The following is a 19,750-nucleotide window of genomic DNA, read 5'->3' on the forward strand; positions in this document are numbered from 1 at the left end:
AAATAGGGTAAGATGTAAAGTGCTCGAGGATTGTGTCACAGCCTCTAATTTAATGTGTTTAATGGAGGAAATGGAATTGTGCGTTTGATTTAATAGATATTTCCTGCGTGTTTTTCAAGTTCGTTTCCATATATCTATTTTTTCTTTTCGATTGAGGTTGAGCAGCGGCGTTTAATGGCGTGAGCGGCGTTCGGGGAAGGATGAATTGGGATCAGACGCCTTTGACAGCAGAGATGTTAGCAGAAGCCGAACATTCGTTTCGTGAGGATGTTTTAATGAAATATCCTGCAGATTTCACCAGAAATCTCATATGTTGGGGAAAGATGGTGGTCCTGGGGGGCGATCTGCAGAATCTGCTAAGGGGGTCTAAGGGACATCTCCTTAATGTAAGATCGGGCCCAGGGCCACTGTCCTTTCCCGCCCCTTGTTAAAGATGGCCCTGGTCAAATGCTTCTTGGTTACGGTGCGTGAGATGAGCTCTTGGTGGACATGGATTGCGCCACATTCACGCCACATTCACCCCACATTCACGTCACATTCACGCCACATTCACCCCACATTCACGTCACATTCACGCCACATTCACGCCACATTCACGCCACATTCACGTCACATTCACGTCACATTCACGTCACATTCACGCCACATTCACGTCACATTCACGTCACATTCACGTCACATTCACGTCACATTCACACCACATCCGAAGAACGTGCGGCTTTGGAAATTCATTTTTACATCCTGTGTAATAACGACGGACGTGTTCCTCATCGCAACATTCAACGGGGAGGCTTCTAAATGTTTGCCCCCAGGCAAATTTGAGTAAGAACGTTAGTTACACGATGCATGCAGCGAGGAGCGGCCCCTCAGTAATGCCCCCCATTCCCCCGCGTTTCCCCCGTTTCGTATCAATCTCTGCCGCCTGGAACGACCACATTTAGGAGAATTCCGGTGTTAACAGGCCCGGCTTATCACGGCACATGGACACACACGCCACGGCAGGCTCAGTCCCAGGTCATTTTCATCCTTTGTTCATATCGTTAGTTTGTTCTTTATGAAATTCGGCTTTCTGGGGATGGTTTATTATTTAATCACACAATTAATTTACAAAGTTTGAGTTATTGATGCAGAAATCTAATATGTTTAAATACGGAATCCCTAAGTTATTTAATTAGTCACACAGTGGATTAGTTACAGCCGACGGGGCCTGTGGGCCGTCACATGCGCCGTATCTGCTCTGTGCAATCCGTATGGGATCAGCTCAATAAATACCGAACCTCTGTCCCCATCCCTTCTCTGTCTGATGATTCCACCCTGGTTTATTCGCAGGTTCTGTGTTTATGACCATTCTTTGGTAGCACTTTTCAGCGAATTGTTTATTCAGATGGAACCGACTCTCATTGTATGCAGCAGAAACGTGGAGCTCCTCTACGCTTCGCTCTCATACTGTAAGGGCTATTTTGTGGCTGTTTTGTCGCGCGGTCATTTTTTCCATTTATCTTATATTTGATGTGTTCCCGTAAATTGTTTCATTGTCTGATAGGTTCCCCCACCTGATCTGTTTTACCTTATTCCCCCTCTCCCTTCTCTCCTCCTGATCAATTTACCTTATTCCCCCTCTCCCTTCTCTCCTCCTGATCAATTTACCTTATTCCCCCTCTCCCTTCTCTCCTCCTGATCAATTTACCTTATTCCCCCTCTCCCTTCTCTCCTCCTGATCAATTTACCTTATTCCCCCTCTCCCTTCTCTCCTCCTGATCAATTTACCTTATTCCCCCTCTCCCTTCTCTCCTCCTGGTCTGTTTTACCTTATTCCCCCTCTCCCTTCTGTCCTCCTGATCAATTTACCTTATCCCCCCTCTCCTCCTGATCAGTTTATCTTATTCCCCCTCTTCCTTCTCTCCTCCTGGTCTGTTTAGCACCCCCCTATAACCCTTCTCCCCCCAGATATGTTTTATTGTATCCCCATCTCTTCTCCGACCTGTACATATGAAAGGTTCCCAGTCCTGATTAGTACCGGGGAGATAATGAAAGGCACGGATTATATCTGTTTATTTCTGTAAATCCGCCAGCTCTGGGATCTGAATAGCAGATCTCGGGATCAGCGGGATCAGTCCCGACAAAAGCCGTGTATTTGCTCTAATTAGATAACACATGTCCTCCCTTTAGCCGATTATCGTATGACGCTCAGAGCCGGCATGTGGCATCTGACGAGGGTCTCCCCCGTGGGCCGGTTTGTAAGATGATTTATCTCAGGTTTCTTTCCTAGTCTAACCTACCGCAAATTATCAGACGTTTGGTAAAATGTGCAAATTCTGTTTGCGGACATTTTGGGAAATATTTCAAGGAAATGTTTCAAAATTAAACTCTAAGTATTTGTGTTCAACATTTTAACAGAATTTACAATTACTGGATTAAATAGAGAATTCATTTGTACAAAATATTCTTACGGTAACCGATTTTGGGGGCTTAGGCTACGCCGGTTTATGGCTCCTGTTCAGACGGCACAATGTTCTGCACAAACATGGAGGACAATAAAAAGCCGGCAATATTATTTTATATCGGTGCTGTTACCGAGGTTATGTGTGTTGGTGGCCGTGAAATCGTTCCCTGCGAACGCCCAAAGTTAGTAAAACGTGACATAGAAACGCTGCTGTCACCATGTGCATGAAGTCAGACGCCATATTTATTGTCACAGCGGTTTCTGGATTGTTAGCAGAGACTATTGCAATCTAAACGCCGTCACCCTGAGGACGCGGGGAACGCCGATGGGTTCTCTTCGTTCTTTCTATGGTAACAAACATTTGTCTGGATCATGGCCCACATCTGGATTCCTTAATTCCCTGAAGGCCACGTCCAGCCCAGCTCATAACGGGCAGCTCATAATCTTTTTCCAGATCCCTCTGATGGGTGTGGAGTCCTCAATAACTGCTAATTGATTTGTACCGGATAATTTTTAACTGTTTACGGTGTGGCTAGTTGCACATTTGCCAAACTAATCCCCAACTTACTGACCTGCGGCCCCCTCGATTTTACCTCCAACACTTTGTTGATTAATGGCTTGGTTGGCACGTTGGAACTCATTCATCTGGAATTTCCTGGGAAGGTTAAGGTCTTCGGGTATTACTGTACCATGCACAGCTTTGGGCGGCTTTTATCGCTGTGTTTCGGGAGAAGTAACATTAGAGATGACAGTATTTACACCAAGGTCCCGTTCGAAGGACATGAGATGATTAATGGCGGCCGAGTAGTTTGGGTTGGGGTGATTCCTGTGAGTCTCCCCGCGCTCCATCAAGTGGCATTTACTGAAGACCCAGCCTCACTTGTTTAATGTCCCCAAATTCTCTGACATCTCTGGGGCCACATATTACAGCAACAGGCAATACTGTGCTTATCGCCAAAATCTTCAAATTCCAAAAAGGAAAATGTCCGGTGTGGACCAGACCTTGAGAAACTGGACATGTTCAGGCCGGAGTATCCATTTATCCCAAAAAGCTGTTTTTTGGCCTCACTTTCAGAAGGTAAATGAAGGCAAATCGCACAGCAGTCGCAGCAAATCCCAGCGCATTACATTCAACGCGCAGCGCATGCCGGACGCGCCATCCTTTATATTTGGCCAAATCTCTGGGATCCGACCCGCGGGATTTCATAGACGCTTCACTGTTCTCTCGATAATGTTGTTGCTCTTAAAGTGTCTGATAATTATTGGCACAAATCAAAGAAATTGAAGAGGCTTCTTCCCATCGGGGCGAATCCCAGTAAAAGCAGATATTGTAATCTTTTCCCCAAATCTCCGCGGAGGGAAGGATGCATCTTTCAGGGTTGGTTGTTTGATGCTTATTAGCATTTTGCCAGGATTCGGCTCCTTTTGTCTTCCTGGGGGGCAGATCACCGGCCACTGCGGTTACTTCTATTAACTTTGCCGGAAATGCTCCGAATACCCTGATGTGCGAAGGTCTCGCATTAAAGGGAATATTTCAGTTCATTAGCGCTATTAAGCGGGTCCTGCTTTCTAAAAAGCAATCCGCGGCCCCAATTATACACTCCAGAGACGCAGTCCATTAACATCACGGAAAGCAAACTTCTCTGCATTTCTTTAGCTTCTGCCTCAATCGCTGCTGAGGGCCACATATCCAGGAGATACGACTTTCCCACTTAGAAAGGGTTTAAAGTAATTTAATCGCACGCGGAAATATCGCCTGGGGGGTGAGACCCCTTCATTTACATTCCTGGTCTCATCAGTGGAGGTTCTGCTGCCATTTCCTAGAAAAGCTCTAGAACAAATTGTAGTTCCCCGGCAGCCGGCAGAGTCCTCTGCTCAAGAAGAAGCCGTTGTGTTCTTGCATGGTGATGGTGATTTTGTAGCCTGGCCAACTAGACTGTTCCTGCAGACTCTGGCCTGTTGGTAGCTATCATCCTTTTTATTTCTCATTACTATACTTGTGAACCTCTAGGTCACGGTAAGTGGTACAAGACACGCGTGTTAACTAACCATGTGTGGGTGTGGAGACGGTGGGCCATTTTCACACTCGGTCTGCATCACCTTGTAAAAGCGGAACATAAACCACAATATTTGGATCAAATAAAGAAACTGATTTGTTTAACCTGCGTAATGTTTGTAAACAGCAACCAGTTGGAGCCGAGTTATAAAATAATTTATAAAATATAACATTTTTAAAAACATCCTGACTTTTAAAATATATATATATTTGTTCTCATGCACCACCCTTCAACCCCCATTGACTTGAATAGAAGTCTGCCACCTACGTTCAAGTGGGGCCTATTCACTAAACTGCAGGCACTTGCGTGTCGCGAGATAATGTGAGTTAGTTAAATATATGCATTAGTTAAATAAAATACATAACAGATAGAGAGGCCATGTTTTTAGCAGACGGTCGGTGAGACATAGAGAGCTGATTAAATTTAACGGTAAAAAATCCTCGTTCAGAGGACCTCGACACCTGCTGAAGAACAGAAGATAACGTTCAAAAAACACAAAACGTGAACAATAACTGTAAGCGTAGAGCTCGTTACCTCGGTAAAACATTTCTGTGATTGAATGAAGGAGCAGAGACCGTCTGAGGCTGACAGACGATGGCGGTCACACCTGAGAGACATCATACTGTCCAAAGGACAGGAAATATGTAACTCAGCCCAGTAACCGGCTGGCTTTCCACTGCCACAGATAGCGAGACAGAGCGGAGAGAGCCGGGTATAGAGAGCAGGATATAGAGAGAGCGCTAAGTATAGAGCAGAGAGACCTGGGAATAGAGAGTGCAGAGAGAGCTGGTTGTAGAGAAAGCATGAAACAGAGAGAGCAAAGAGAGTCGGGTACAGAGAGAGCCGAGATAGCGAGACAGAGTGGAGACAGCCGGGTACGGAGAGAGCAGGATATAGAGAGAGCAGAGAGCGCCGTGAGGTCTCGTTCATCTTAAGGTCTGGCTGAGGGTTTGTGGACAGACGGTGATTTCCTTTTCTCTCCTACAATAATTCATCAATCTATCGTAACCGAGAATTGGCGCCAACGCGCTTTCCCGTTATAGAAATGGGACAAGGAAAGAAATATGAATAATAAAAGCATCCCAGCCGCGTGGCAGATAACTTTAATACTAATGTGAATAATATCTGAGGACTCCATCTACAGAGAGGAAGAATAATCACATCGTGGCCTCAGGAGGACAGATTATGTGACCTTCATGGTGTCAAAAACAGGAAAAAGAGCAGAAAAGGCAAATCTGGGGATACTGAAAAGTGAATTACCGCATCACACCCAAAATTCTGAAAGTCTGCCACCCCCACTGTTCTTCACACTCTGTCTCCTCCTATCTCTCTCTCTCCTCCCTATCTTATTATCTCCCCTCCCTATTTCATTCTCTCTGTTCCCTATCTGATTCTCTCCCCTCCCTATCTCATTCTCTCTCCTCCCCATCTCATTCTCTCCCCTCCCCATCTCATTCTCTCCCCTCCCTGTCTCTCTCCCCCCTAAACTATTGATATTAGGAGTGTTACATTTTATGAATGAGACCCCCTTTTGCATGTAACAAGAATCCTCCTGCAATGAGGATGCGTTTGATGAATGGCGGTTAATTATTCATCTCCATGCTGTTTAACCAGAGGAAGCTTTGATGTTCCCGCCTCGTCTGAGCGGCTTTTAGTGATAACATCCGGGCTCCGGCTTTCAAACTCTTGGAGCTGCTTTGATCAAATTGCTGTATTTAGAGATGCAGGTGAGGATAAAGAAATAATCTGATGATTATTAATAAACTTTAGCTGATGAAATCTGAGGCCATTATTAACCCAACCGAGGGGCATCTGCCCACTGCCTGCAGACAATAATGTAATAAATGTGTATATATATATATATATATATATATATATATATACTATATCTATCTATCCAGGGCCGGCCCGACAATGGAGCCAAGTGGGGCAACCGCTCCAGGCGGCACTTTTTGAAAGGGCGCCCCAAGCCCCTTTTTTTTAAAAAGCGAAAGAGAGAAAGGGGCGCCGAGTGGTTTTCGCTTACCAAGCTGTCGGTACCCGCTCGGCGCCCCTCTCTCTCTCTCTGTGGCGAGTGTCCCTGTTCGGTCTCGGTGCCGGCTTGTAATGCTGAGTGCCGGAAGATTTCCTCATAGCCGGCACCGAGACCGAACAGGGAGACTCGCCGCAGGACTGCTGAAAGGTAAGTACAAGGGGGGAGAGGAAGGGTAGATAAGGGGGGGGGGCAGGGACGGAGGGAGAGGAAGGGTAGATAAGGGGGGGCGGCATTTTAAAATTCGCCCCAGGCGGCATTTTGCCTTTGACCGGCCCTGTATCTATCTATCTATCTATATATATATATATATCTATATATATATATATATATATATATATATAGTACCCCCGGCAACGCGAGCTTCCAAAAAGTAGCCAAAAGCTCTCCCAAAAAACAGATAAGAAGAGAGGGGCCCTGGATGGTGCATTCTTTCTGCTGTTATTATTCATGTCTCTATACAGGATTTCCTAATTCCACGGCAGGTTCCGCCATCCGCCCGAAGCCGGTCTACCGGTCACATTCTCCAACGCCGCTGGCGTCCTCGCAGGCGCGCGCAACATGGCAAGCGACACACATTACAGGCAACAGCGTCACGCGCGTCTTTCACGTATATAGAGAGAGTTTTTGGTGTAAATAGCAGATCTTTCATCCTCCCCTCACCGGAATGTAATAGAATCCGGGATGTAAAATATGATAAATAAGGAATAATGGTATTTTTCTCTCTTTCTGCTATTTTTAATTATTTGCTTCACTGAACACTAACGAGGTTAATTTCAATGAGTGGAATATGTAGCGTTGATACATTGGGAGCTGAATTTGGTGCAGGTACCTTATTAACGGATACAAATCTATTAAAAAACGAGCTTTGAATGTTCTGTGAAAGACAAACCAAATCCCATCAATCAAACGGCAGCGTTTTATAGCCAGACACGGAGTCTGCCCTGCAAGGACGCCCGATGTGTTATATTACCTAGAACCTCCTGCTGGGAGTCCGTTCCCTTCATGCGCCCGGACCCCCAAGTCTCTAACCCTAACCCCAACTAGTAAAAACAAAATTATCCAGAGACGACACAAGTGGACATTTGCGTGTCACCATGTCACGTTACACACCAGCGTCATACATGTGCAGCATATGGATTATATCCTGAGGAAGCCTTTGATCGGCGAAACGCGTTGAGGACTGTTTACTTTGGACTTTATTCGTCTTTTTATTCATTTTATTCTATTTACATATATTTTTTAATATTGTTTAAATACTTTTTATTGCGTTCGGACAACTTTGCAAACACCTATATGGTGTAGTTGCCGACTAGTGTTTGGTAAGGGCTAAGTCCCAGATTAAATCATTGATTCATTTATCCACTTATCTGGTATTTTTTGATCTACTTATGGCACATATTACCAGTTCATGAATCATTAAACATACACTATTCATCATACCATCCACAACAAGCACTTGCACTTTACCAACATTCACACTGGAACATTGAAGAAACTTTCTTGTGGAATCCAGCAAAGCCACCTCAGGAACTTCATCAAGGGATTGGTTCCGATCCAGGACAACAAACCAGACGAGCTTGATATCTTTCAACTAAATGTGAGTGCATTACCTTATAGCACACATACTGATTGTAAAGGTATTACCCTATGAGATATTTCTTGTCTTCCATACACGTGGAGCCAAGGAATCAACACATATACCGAGGAGTGGTCTGATATATGCGCTTAAGATCCATCCACATTGTGAGTGCATTTATTGAAGCTTTGTGCCAGAGTTTCAATTTGTTTACTGTATCACACAATTTTTTCTTTTCTTTTTTTTTCACATTTGTGTACGAGCTATTCGCGATCGTGTGTTTTTAAGCGCCCCTAGACAGAAGTCAAATTTGGATTATATCACGCCAGCTACATGCAGGTGCAACGTGTACAGCCCAGAACGTTGTATTATATCTCTATATATGACACATACAGCTTTTCATGTGTGTTACATGAAGATACTATGAATACATTTAAGATCCCCGCTAGCTCAGTTAATCGAAAACTTTTTAATGTAATCTATAGATCTATAGACTTTTGCTTTATGTTCCACTGACATCATCAGAAAGAGGGGACAAAGCGGCCGCTTGCGGATGATCCAAAGAACATTTTAATCTCGTTTACGGAAATTCCAAAACTCACCCAGTTTGTGACAACAGAACCCGCGTGTCCAATTCCTGCTTGCGGAATTCCAGGCCGGTTTATGGGCTTGTTGCTCCCTCTAGTGGACAGATCCTCTCACGTCAGCAGCTGATAAACGACACTTTGCTTTCTGTTCATCATCACATTAAACTTTCCAGGTATCTTCTTCCATCTGCTGCATTATTAACCTTATTATAGCTGGAGGCTCCTCATAGGAACCCAAAGAGTTTATCATGTCTTCTGTCTGCACCAGTCATCCGAGACCTCCTGTCACTCAAATCACTTATCAATAACGGGGAAAATGCCAATTCACATAAGTGACAATTTAGTAAACAAATCCCTGTCCATAAGCAGGACTTTGTTAGCATTGCCATAAAGCATCAGCTCATTGCGGTGTCTGAGCAGGAACAGTCACCCAACCTATCACATGCCTCTAGGGAAGCATAATGCACAAAGCATTTATTTCTCTATAGAACCTAACCTTTTCGCTTCAAAATAAATCTCACTTATCTTACAACGGAAGAGGATTTTTTTTTGTCAAGCTTCATCTTATGTTCCATAAACCATATTTTTTCACAGCAGCCATCATGACAGGTGGATGCTTTCTCCAGAGTGAGAACTTTCATTTCTCCTCTATGCTCCTTCCTCTTGAAACAATTACTGGTGGATAAATGGCGCCATTAATCACGTCTCTAATATACGTTTTCAACACGATCCTTCCTTCCGAGGAGCAGAGAAAGAAAAACGAATCCGTCAAACCAAACGCCTTTGGAAATAAAACCTCTAGATGTAGAAACGTAACATGCCCTTTAGTCTGATGATGAAAACTTGAAATGTTCAAATACCTTCTGCCATTACAGGAATGATTTTAATCTCACGTCCTCAGAAGCCACGCGAATATAAAAATCGCTGAAAATGTAAAGTTACAAAATGTTATGTGACCTTTAAGCGGAAATAACAGATTTCTCATCATAGATGAGTGACTTTATTGAGTCATTATCTTGGTCGGACAGAAGTAAAATTAAATCCACTTTCTCAGATTAGATAGCAGAAAATAGCAGAAAATGTTCTGTAAAGCACAAAATATCATTACACCTACTGCCCACAAGAATGGTAACTAGGGGTGATCGATGGGGGCATCTGGCACAGGGAAGCACAGTAAAGGAGTTTAGTAATGTTTTCATTCACCAGCAAGTTTAGTGAAAAGGCTCAGAACTCCTGCCCGGGTGTAGAAATTATCCCCAAATCAAGTAACTTCTTGTCGGCACAACAACACTTGGCTCATTATGGGTTTGCTGCTGAAGAGCTTTTTATGTGGTCGGTGGATAATTTAGGGCACAACTTTGCTGGGCAACTGAGCCCATTCCATTAGTTTATAATTTCTGCATCACTTTACCTGCCATGCAACATACAAATATAACACATCATGGAAAGCATGGCTGATGCGGTCATCCTACTGTCATTTATCACATATAACAGGTATACGGTAGACCGATAGAAGCCCACAAGGCAGGTTTCTACCACCGCTGTCTGAGGTGCAAGAAGACACGACTGACCCTGGGGACTACCAAAGGAGAGCTGCCTGGGGCAGAAATCATTGGGAGTGCTTTCCATGCATCTGAACAGATCTCCTGCAAGAAAAAAAAGGTGGGAGTGGGGGGCAAATGCATATGGGGGATACTGCGGAAATCTGTAAGGGGCCACGCAGCTATCACATGCATTAAAACTGGTATGATGACTGGAGTGTTCCTTTAATGTCCAATCCATGGGAAAAGAATGGGGCAACCGAGCCATTCCTTAATATAACGAGAGGCCAGCCTTCAAAGACTTGCTCGAGAAGGAAAATGATAGATGTGATCGATCAGGTTTCAAGGCCCAACGAGTCCAGCCTGAGAGGAAAGAGAGCCCCATAGAGAATATGGCGTCTCCGAGTATTCACCTATTAGCCAAAAATAACCTATATCTTGGAAGAAATACAAAGACAGCAAAGCGCACATGTACAAAGATTTAGGTCTTTATTGCAATATTTTAGGCTTCACAAATAAAACTTTAGCCAATTACTTTATTCAAAAATGACCAAAACTGCAGATCCCAATCATTCTTAAAACAAATATGAATAACCAGAGTTCCGAGTCTGGAGAAAGCAGAAGCAGAAGAGATGAGGATAGAGAGAGCATCGAGTTCTGGAGCCACTGCTGGGGCTTGAGGAGAAAACAAAAGCTGCACATTGGTCCCGAGACAACCGTTCAAAAGCCAGCAATCTAATCCTGGCCTTCATGTGTACCATATTCCGAGCGCACTCATCTGTCCGCTTGTAGAGCACGACATGTATTCACATGTAACACACAGCTCTGCCAAACTCACACATGCACAATATATGTTCAGAAGGCTGAAGACTAAGCCCAGCAGCAGAAAACAGAGCACAGAAAGAAGGCAAGCCCACTGTACTACTTTATTCATTCAATGGGGGGGCGATACTTAGACACAGGGTTAAGTCAGAGGGGTATGAAGTGTGTCCTTCTGGGGTCTGTGCTCTGCACTTCAGGCCCCTCAGACAGGGAGCGCTTTAAGCAAAATCATGACCTCAAGCTCCCCAATCGTGTGGAAATCGGACAGCCCTTGATGCAGCTGCTTATGACATGACCCCAAACACCGGGTTGTGACGACAGATGCTGGGCCCGATCTCTTCATAGTCCTTCTTTGTGTGGCACACTTGGTAAAATTCAGGCTAAAACACAAAAAACCCTGTGAACCCAAGCGATGGTCATACCAAACACAGCATCATCGAGGCATCGCGAGTCTCCAGCATGGAAATCAACAGATACACTAAGGCACTGGCCACATGCAATGACAGGGACCAGAGGATTTTTCCTGGCAGAAATCTACATTCTTCGGACAAAATCTTTGGTTCAGATGTAAAGGATGGCGATTGGCAGTGGCGCTACATTACACAAAAGGTATCTTTACAGTTGTCTTGAGCTTCATGGGACTCTACGGCAAAGAAGTTAATGGAGAGTCTGAAGCGACAGTCAGATGCCCCATACAGACCACCAATGCAGAACGCATACCAGAGTAAGGTTTGTGCATAAGAAGGGTGTCTCAGACACCTGTAAATCTCGTGTAAACCAGCACTGTCGCCATGTGCACTGCTAAGCAGGCAATATGTTTGGCCAAATTCACCTCCTGCAAGCCGGGGGCAGCGAGAAGCGCCAAATACATGCTGCATGGATGCAGAACAAAAAGGTATGCTATATGGGTGCTGCTTACAATACGATATACATTAAAGGACATCTAACGGCTGGGGTGTCTCTTAAATAATTGCACAGGACTTGTAGCAGGAACACCAAACAAAAAAAACTCAGCCTTCACTCAGGTTATTAACTTACCGTGGATGCCAACATAGAGCCTCCAAACCACACAGCGTATCTCTGCATGTGGTGGGTAATAACCTGAACGTCGATTGGCTTTGGCTACAAAGAGAAAAAACACATAAATCCATCACAGCCTTAAAGAGGGGCGTTCAGCTGTTTGGGAACAGGACCCAGAACACTCACCTTCAGGTGTCCTCCACTCAGCTCTTCACTAAGCTTCAGTCTGGCATCTACCGTCCTCTTTAAATCTCTCTGCAAACGGCGCCCAAAGTCACGGAACATGGTCGACCCTCCAGAAAGTACAATATTCTGTGAAGGAAGAAACATGTGAGGCCTTTCTGACTAGGAACCTGCATGATTCTCCGGCGGCTGCTGCAGGCAAAGCTCTCCACATACCTTATAGAGAGGCCGACGGACATCGATGGGGCAGTTCTGGATAACCTCATCCACAACTTCAGAGATAGGCTGGGTAAAGTCTGGATTGGCAAACTAAAAAATAAATAATTGACACCATGTGTTAAAAGATTTGTACAGGAACTTACTGGAAGCAGAAACCTAAATATTTTCAATTGAGTAACATTTGCACAAAATGTAGCATTTTATTAACAGGATTTTCAGTTGATGCTGGATTTAGCACATAGGCGCAGACAGGTGGATTACATTTACGCGCACTTATAAAGTCACTCGATAATAAGCAGAAGATACTTTGTGGCCATAGCTGGTTGGGGGAAGGTCACAAGTCAATTTCCCATCTGCTTGTCCGTCACTAAGACAGAAATCAACTTATAGCAGCGACATTTGCTAAAGAAGAAATCAGGAGTGAACAGTGCCCCCTCATCAGGTTCTCAAGGCAGCAGTTCACATCTGGAGACACCATATGCGATTGGGGTAAGATAACTATATTTTAATCACGATTCCATCCCGGAGGCCATCAGAGACTTCTTTACAGCCCGACACATCTGACGACAAGACCTTATTTACATTTCGAGTGCTGTGAGAAAGTATTTACCGTCTTCAAGGTTTCTTTATTTTTTTAGATTTGCTTATTTGCTACATTTAAATGTTTCAGATCCCCCTATAATGCCCCTAAACATAACTGGTTGCGCCAGCCTTGGCGGCAACGAATACAACCTAATGTTAGATAAGTGGCTGTGAAGGAATCTTGACTGCTCTTCTTGGTCAAATTGTTTTACTTCAGCCACATTGGAGGGGTTTTTGCACTTCAACAGCCTTCCTTAAGGTCCCTTTGGGATACTGGAAGGACTCGGCCACCAAAAGCTTCATTTTCTGCATAGACGTACAGAGGTGGAACCGCTTGTGCGTTTTGGATCATTGACCTTCTGCATAAGAGCTGCGCTTGCACTTTGGCTTACGAGCTAATGGCTGGACATTGTCCTTTAGGATTTTCCGGTAGAGAGAGAACTTGTGGTTCCATCAGTTATCGCAATTCTCTGAAGCAGCCCCAGACCACCTCCGTGTTTGACTGTTGGTATATTTTTATGAAATGCTTTAGCTTTAAACGAGGTGTACCGGGACAAACGTTCCGCTTTTTAGTCCCCAGAATGTATTATCGCATAAAGGTCATCAAAATGTTTTTTTTGGCCAATGCGAGGCGATTCTTTGCGGTTTTCACCTTGCATCTCTCCCATGAATGCCATTTTTTTGCAGTCTCTCTCATTGTGGAATTGTGAACACGACTGAAGCAAGTGAGACCTGCGGTTCTTTACAGGTTAGTCTGGGTTCTTTTGTGATCTCCTGGATGAGTGGAGGTTTTTCACATAGGCCCAGGTAGGGTTGGGAAGCCCCCCCCCATACACACACATAACATACATATATATGAAATTATTTTTTTTAAAAGTGCATTTTGTGTTTACTAGGATTATCTTTGCTTTATATTAAAATATGCAGAAATAGAAGAAATTGGGAAAGGGGCAAATATTTTTTCAAAGCACCGTATACAAGACTTACCTCTGGGTGAAAAAAGATCTCCGGACCCAAAAACCTCTCGTAACCAACATCAATGCTGAACTCCTTCTTAGAGACGGCGTTCACCCCTGTGTACTGCTTGATCCACTTGGTGCCGTCCGTGTCGTACTTGCTGAATTCTTTCACTAGGTCGGGGCAGACATAACTAAAGCGTTCCTGCAGGCAAGAAAGGCCGTCAAAGCCAGAGATAGAAGAATATTAACATTCTTCCCACAGCTTGCCCTGGATAGGGTGTCACCCATTTGGGGTCTACCGTTTGTCAGACCCCCAACCCCATTCAGTTAACTCAGAGCCAAATATGGGTCGGCAAATATGCTCTTGGTGGTCCACAAGCCCCTTAGCAAGAAGTACAAATCTATGCATGATCAGGTTCCATGTCCTTACGACAGTTTCCTAGCGCACTGTCCATTCCAGCATTACCTGCTCCTGGTGTCACCCCCTTACCTTCACGGCCTTGGCTGTTTCGAGGGACTGCTCAGGAGGGATTCCCACCTCCCTGTCCCTGAGTAGTTGTTGAATGAAGTAAGTAATGTCCCGGCCAGCAATGGGAATGTGTTTAATGCAGCTCCCGATAACATATCCCTCAGCCTGCAAAGACAGAGGTGAGAACCTTAACCTGGAGAACACAAAGGAAACGAATCCCCCCTGAAGGGTCTGCCAATTTCTGTCCGGCAGCAGCTGAAGTCTTTTCACGGATTAGACGCTACATTGAATATTGGGAAAAATGCGGGGAGTGCAGTCTATGACGTGATATGGGAGGGATTGGAAGTTGGGTTTGAGGTCTTGTGTGAGTGGAAGACTGGCTCAAAGGCAATTTACGTACCACAGGTATGACGTGAGTGACACCATCCCCGCTGTCTATGACCGTGCCGGTCAGCGTGCGCTCCCCCACCTGTCGGGAAGTCCACGATGCAGCAAGCGCAAGTACAGCCTGGGTAAAAAAGGGGAAAAAACCCACACAGCTCATTTAAGCCCCTTTCTTACACATATTGCTTATTTTCATACAGAAACACCATTACGTTGGTTTATTTAGGGAACAGAACACTTGCTAAAAATTCTTCAAGTTGTGCGAGGTTGGTGCTCTCGAACCAGACACACACTCACTCTCTCTCGAACCAGACACACACGCACTCTCGCAGCTCTGTCGATGTCAGTGGGGTGACAGCCCGCATCTCAGTATAAAAACCAGACTACTCTCTCACAGAAATCTCTACACAATGCATGAAGTCTGTCCGAGAAAAAGCCACATTATTTTCACATTTAACCTAAATGAAAACACAAACCGAGTGGATCGTCATCACTGACCTGAACCGCAATGTACAGGCCTGGAACGTTAAAAGACTCAAACATGATTTCCGCTGTGTATTCTCTGCTTTCCGGCGTATTTAATGGAGGCTCAGTCTGGGGAAGAAAAACAGTAAGTTAGATAATTGCAAACCTGCTCAAGATCCAGAGACAGCCTGGTCCTCAAATCATAATAGGTAATAAGGTTACTATTAGCAACAATAAAAGGAACTGTCAAAATATAACATTTTGTGCATTTTAATCCTGTCTTTTCTATTTATCTCTTCTGCTTACAGGCACACGTTCTACATACAATGAACTCGGTTTACAGAATTAACCCATGTGCGACGCGACAAGACAGACATCTCTGCTGCTTTAAATATTCTGTGAGCCACCATGACATCTTACAGCGCCACGGCCTCCTTCGCTCAATTCTAAGAATATAAATCATAATTCCTATAAATGGAAGATAAATGGAAATGTTAGAGGCAGCACCCACCAGGAGAAAGTAATGATCCTCAGGCTCTGCACGAAGGTACTTAAAGATAACTTGCTCCATAAACCTCTCCATCAGGTCCCAATCTTCCACGATTCCATGACGAATGGGCCACTAGCATAGATAAGAGTATGCATAGTGTTAAAGGAGGCTGGCGGGGAGGTAGCACTTGGCACAAGGCTATAAATACGCGCAAAACACTGGTACCTTAGTAGCATATGTCGGTTTATCAATAGCTTCGTCCCCAATAAAGAAGTCAAGGTCGTCCACCCCTTTCATCAGACGCCTCTGAGCTTGGTCTCCAACCTTGGCCGACTCCTTGATGGCGATGCCTGCGGAGGAACAGCATTTAGTTCTCGTCAGGACCACCTGTAACGGCCGCAGGAAGAACGCGGAACACCAACGGGGGAAACGTCCTCGTATGCGTAACGAGCTAGTGTGGACCACCACAGCAACGTTAGAGAGCATTTCCTTCTGTGGATCACTTGGAAAGAGTGCCAGCCCGCCAGCCGCCACAATCTGCCCGCTGGGGCATTAATCTCACAGAAATACTTACATGACGGGATGATAAACTGAGGTTCAGTATTTCCGGCATATCCAAGTTTCGTATATCTGAAAGCAGTGAAAACACCCATATATTAGTGGGGTACGCAGCTAACACTAACACAGCATTACACACCGATCACGGCAAACACACGCAACGAGGAGGTCGGCGCCTTCGTCTCCGTGTCCAGCGGGGTCAAAAGCAATTCTGCCATCATCTTGGGCAATGTTAATAAAAAGCACCATAAAGCGTCCATTTCATTTAGTGTCGTCCGGTCAGTCCAACCACAGCTTTCTGCGAACGCCTTCACGGGTCCGGCCGGCACCGATTCCAATTCCTGCAGCCGGTATACGAGAGCAGCACGGAGGACAAACTCCTGTCCGATTGGTAGCTCAAGCACTAAACATACCCCAGGGCAGATTTCGGGAGGGGGCTCTCCTGCCCAAACTTGCATTGGAGGAACGTCTGATAATGCATTCGTTCAGGAGACATTAACAACCAGATTCCTGGCTTGCCCCACGCATTTACATTTCCTTACCGTATTACCTATTAACGCTTTTGCTGGGAAGCTGTTCCATGTATCTACCCTCTCAGTAAAGTACTATAAAGGTGGGGGATCAGAACATCTGCTCAAAACCCCCCACAAAGAACACGGATATAAATATGTCAAAAACCAGCGCTAAATGGTCACTTTTCTTCTGGGCCAATATTTTAACCCATCAACTGCTGGAAAGAATTACACAAAACAGAAATAATTATAGAAGCGCGTAGTATCGGGACTGGCGGCGCCCCCCGCGGCGGCGACCTCCTCATGTTTATTTTCTTGGAAATGATAACGCGGTATCCGAGGTGCCCAGCCCTGCGTTATTCGAGGGCTGTGGGCAGGTTTGGGGATAAGTGCGGTACTTCAGGGGTTAATACGCTGTTACAGCGTTCCGGGGTTAAATTACCCTCAGAGCTGCGGTGAATTCAGGAACTGCTGAGCGTGAGTCATTGAGCCGTGCAGGAAATGGCATAAATACCAGCGGCCGAGGCCCGAAACACATTCATTTATACGCAGGCCACACAGTCATTCTTATAGCACCCACACATACTGCGGTGCTGTACAACACGCCACCGTCTAATCACAGGGGTTACAGCTGCCACGGGATGGGGATCTGGAAACACGTACGAGACAAGCAGAGACGGGTCCGGCCGCTGATTCAGGGCAGAAAAATTCCATATAAGGAAAAGACAAAAAAAAAAAAAAAATAATAAAAAAACCAGGAAGTGGCTGCAAAAAACAAGCAATCAATCAGGCGGCAGCCAAACTTCCCCATTCCCTCCGCAGCAACCCTCCACCCCAGAACCAGGGGACAGGGCGCAAGTGGTGGCCACCCATCACGCCCGGCCCCCCGAGAACCCAACCTGGCGTGAGGCAAAGACTAAAGCGTGGAGTCAATGCCTGCCACAGACTACGGGCCAAGAGGCAAATCACCTGTACCTGCAGCAGGCATTTATCCCCAACGGGAGGATTACCGGGGTGCCTCATTGTGGGGGTCCCCAAAACCCCGAGAAAATCTCTGCCCCCAGAGCGTGCAGCCCAACACACGGCAGCACGGACCCCGCTGTCAGTTACGCCCCAGAACACACCGGCAGGCACCCCGCCATATCCCCACCCCGGCTCGCCCTAAAACAAACATGGGCCCCAACCCATAACACCTCTGCACTAGACACACCCCTATTTTGGACACTGAAAAGTGCCCCTCCCCAATGGACCTCCACAGAACATTCTCGGTCATTATAGCCGTCCCCACTCCTCACCCGGTTCCACAGTCCACCACACAGGCCGGGAGCCGTGCCGCCATGACCGAACACAGGAGCGGCTTCCGCACAGACTGACAGCAAGATGGCCGCCAAGTGTAACGGAGAGGAAGAGCCCGGTGACAGGCAGCCAATCATATGACGGTACATCCACGAGACAGCCAATCAAAGGAAGGACAAGATAGAAGCGGCAAATCACAAGTAAGAGACATGGGCGTGGCATCAAATCACATAAAGGCTTCTAAGCAGCAGCAACCAATCATATTGAAAAAATAGAATTATACCCTATCAGAGCAGAACGCCAGGTACTAGCGATAAAAGAGAAGACGAAGGAAAGGGCGTGACAGAAAGCGGGCTTTATATACACCGAGACTACCTGAACGAAGGCGACAGAGGCTCTGCCTCCTCCCAGGCCTCGCTATACAGCATGAGCCAGAAAAGAGCTGGGCCTTACCTGTATAATGTATACTTAAATAAGTGAGCCAGCCCTTGTATAATGTATAGATAAATCGGCGAGCCGGGAACCCTTTATAATGTATACTTAAATCAGTGACCAGCCCCTGTATAATGTATAGAGGGTTAGTCACAATGTAGTATTAGATGTAAGGAAGGTTTGCTTTATTAAGAGGGTGGTACATAGGCTGAACAGCTACCCAGCAGAAGATGTAGAGGTTAATAATGATATTTCCATAGCAACCACAACCTGCTCATTTGGTAGGAACCTTGAATCGGTTTTTATTGTGTAAACGTTGCCTCCCTCCTGTTTGCGCAGCGTTATCCCAGTTGGTCGGGGCCATTGGAATCTGCCCCACGACTAGCGATGTCCAGTGAATGAACGAATCGTTCTTTTGAGCCGATTCGTTTCAATGAACCGGATGAATCAGTTCAGTAGACTGAACAACTCCTCTGTAACAGTTAACTGCACCCCTAGAGTGAGTTATCTGCACAGCACACAGACCAGGTTACAGCTCACCAGTTCACAGACTCAAAGAACCGTTCAGAGCAGTTTTAAGTCACCAGTTCACAGACTCAAAGAACCGTTCAGAACAGCTCTAGAGTTACCGGTAGTTTACACCCCTTACCGCACCTTAAGTTAAACCTTACTAAATTAATTCCTCAGTCTTCACCATTAAATTAACCTTAAAGACCTCACTAACCGTAACTGCCCCTAGATTAACCCACATCTCACCTAACTTTCAGCAGCCCGAATATGATTGTTATAGACACATATTACATGACTACAATACATCGGTTTGTAACGCATATGACATGATATTGCATTGCATTATACAACCGAATCACTTTATTGATCCGAACCTCTCATCACTACCACAAACCACTCATGGGGTGCAGCACCCTGCACGAAACACGCCCAGCTCTCCCCGCTCATTGCGCAGCGTCCCCTCTCCCAGTAGTCCCCGTTCTGTGGTCCTTCTTTATCACAAGCTTTGCTTTTACGCCCCGTCCCCTCCATCGTCTGAGTAAGTTTCAGCCCGGGAACCTGTCTAACGCAGAGATGCTGACGCTTACAGATCGTTACTTCCTGGTGTTTA

The 19,750-nt window shown here is 45.5% G+C and overlaps 1 protein-coding gene across 3 annotated transcripts; it reads right to left on the reverse strand.

Annotated features, from left to right (window-relative positions):
• Positions 1-11,345: 11,345 nt before the first annotated feature.
• On the reverse strand, positions 11,346-18,241 carry LOC149272576 (actin-related protein 3-B). Of its 3 annotated transcripts, XM_089506931.1 has the most exons (12): positions 18,198-18,241; positions 16,407-16,462; positions 16,058-16,182; positions 15,854-15,964; positions 15,376-15,471; positions 14,894-15,001; positions 14,515-14,658; positions 14,053-14,226; positions 12,481-12,573; positions 12,268-12,393; positions 12,100-12,183; positions 11,346-11,441 (listed from the first exon to the last, which is right to left on the reverse strand). In XM_089506931.1, the coding sequence occupies exons 1-12, from the start codon at positions 18,239-18,241 to the stop codon at positions 11,346-11,348; spliced, it is 1,257 nt and encodes a 418-aa protein (XP_089363057.1). The 3 variants fall into 3 exon arrangements, with proteins under 3 accessions (XP_089363057.1, XP_089363058.1, XP_089363059.1); XM_089506932.1 differs by lacking the exon at positions 12,268-12,393; XM_089506933.1 differs by lacking the exons at positions 12,100-12,183; positions 12,268-12,393.
• Between the last annotated feature and the right edge of the window lie 1,509 nt (positions 18,242-19,750).

This window comes from Sceloporus occidentalis, unplaced genomic scaffold (genome assembly GCF_023333645.1).
Source record: "Sceloporus occidentalis isolate IW3139 unplaced genomic scaffold, rSceOcc1.0.p SCAF_439, whole genome shotgun sequence".
Classification (NCBI taxonomy): Eukaryota; Metazoa; Chordata; class Lepidosauria; order Squamata; family Phrynosomatidae; genus Sceloporus; species Sceloporus occidentalis.

What these genes read in the sequence shown, in the direction of transcription:
- LOC149272576 (XM_089506931.1), bottom strand. Translation starts at nt 18,241, where the DNA reads ATGGCGGCACGGCTCCCGGCCTGTGTGGTGGACTGTGGAACCGG. An exon ending in GTGGTGGACTGTGGAACCGG is followed by an intron (nt 16,463 to 18,197) that starts GTGAGGAGTGGG and finishes CACTGCTTTCAG; the next exon opens with ATATACGAAACTTGGATATG. An exon ending in GCTCTATGTTGGCATCCACG is followed by an intron (nt 11,442 to 12,099) that starts GTAAGTTAATAA and finishes TTTGTGTTTTAG; the next exon opens with CCTGAATTTTACCAAGTGTG.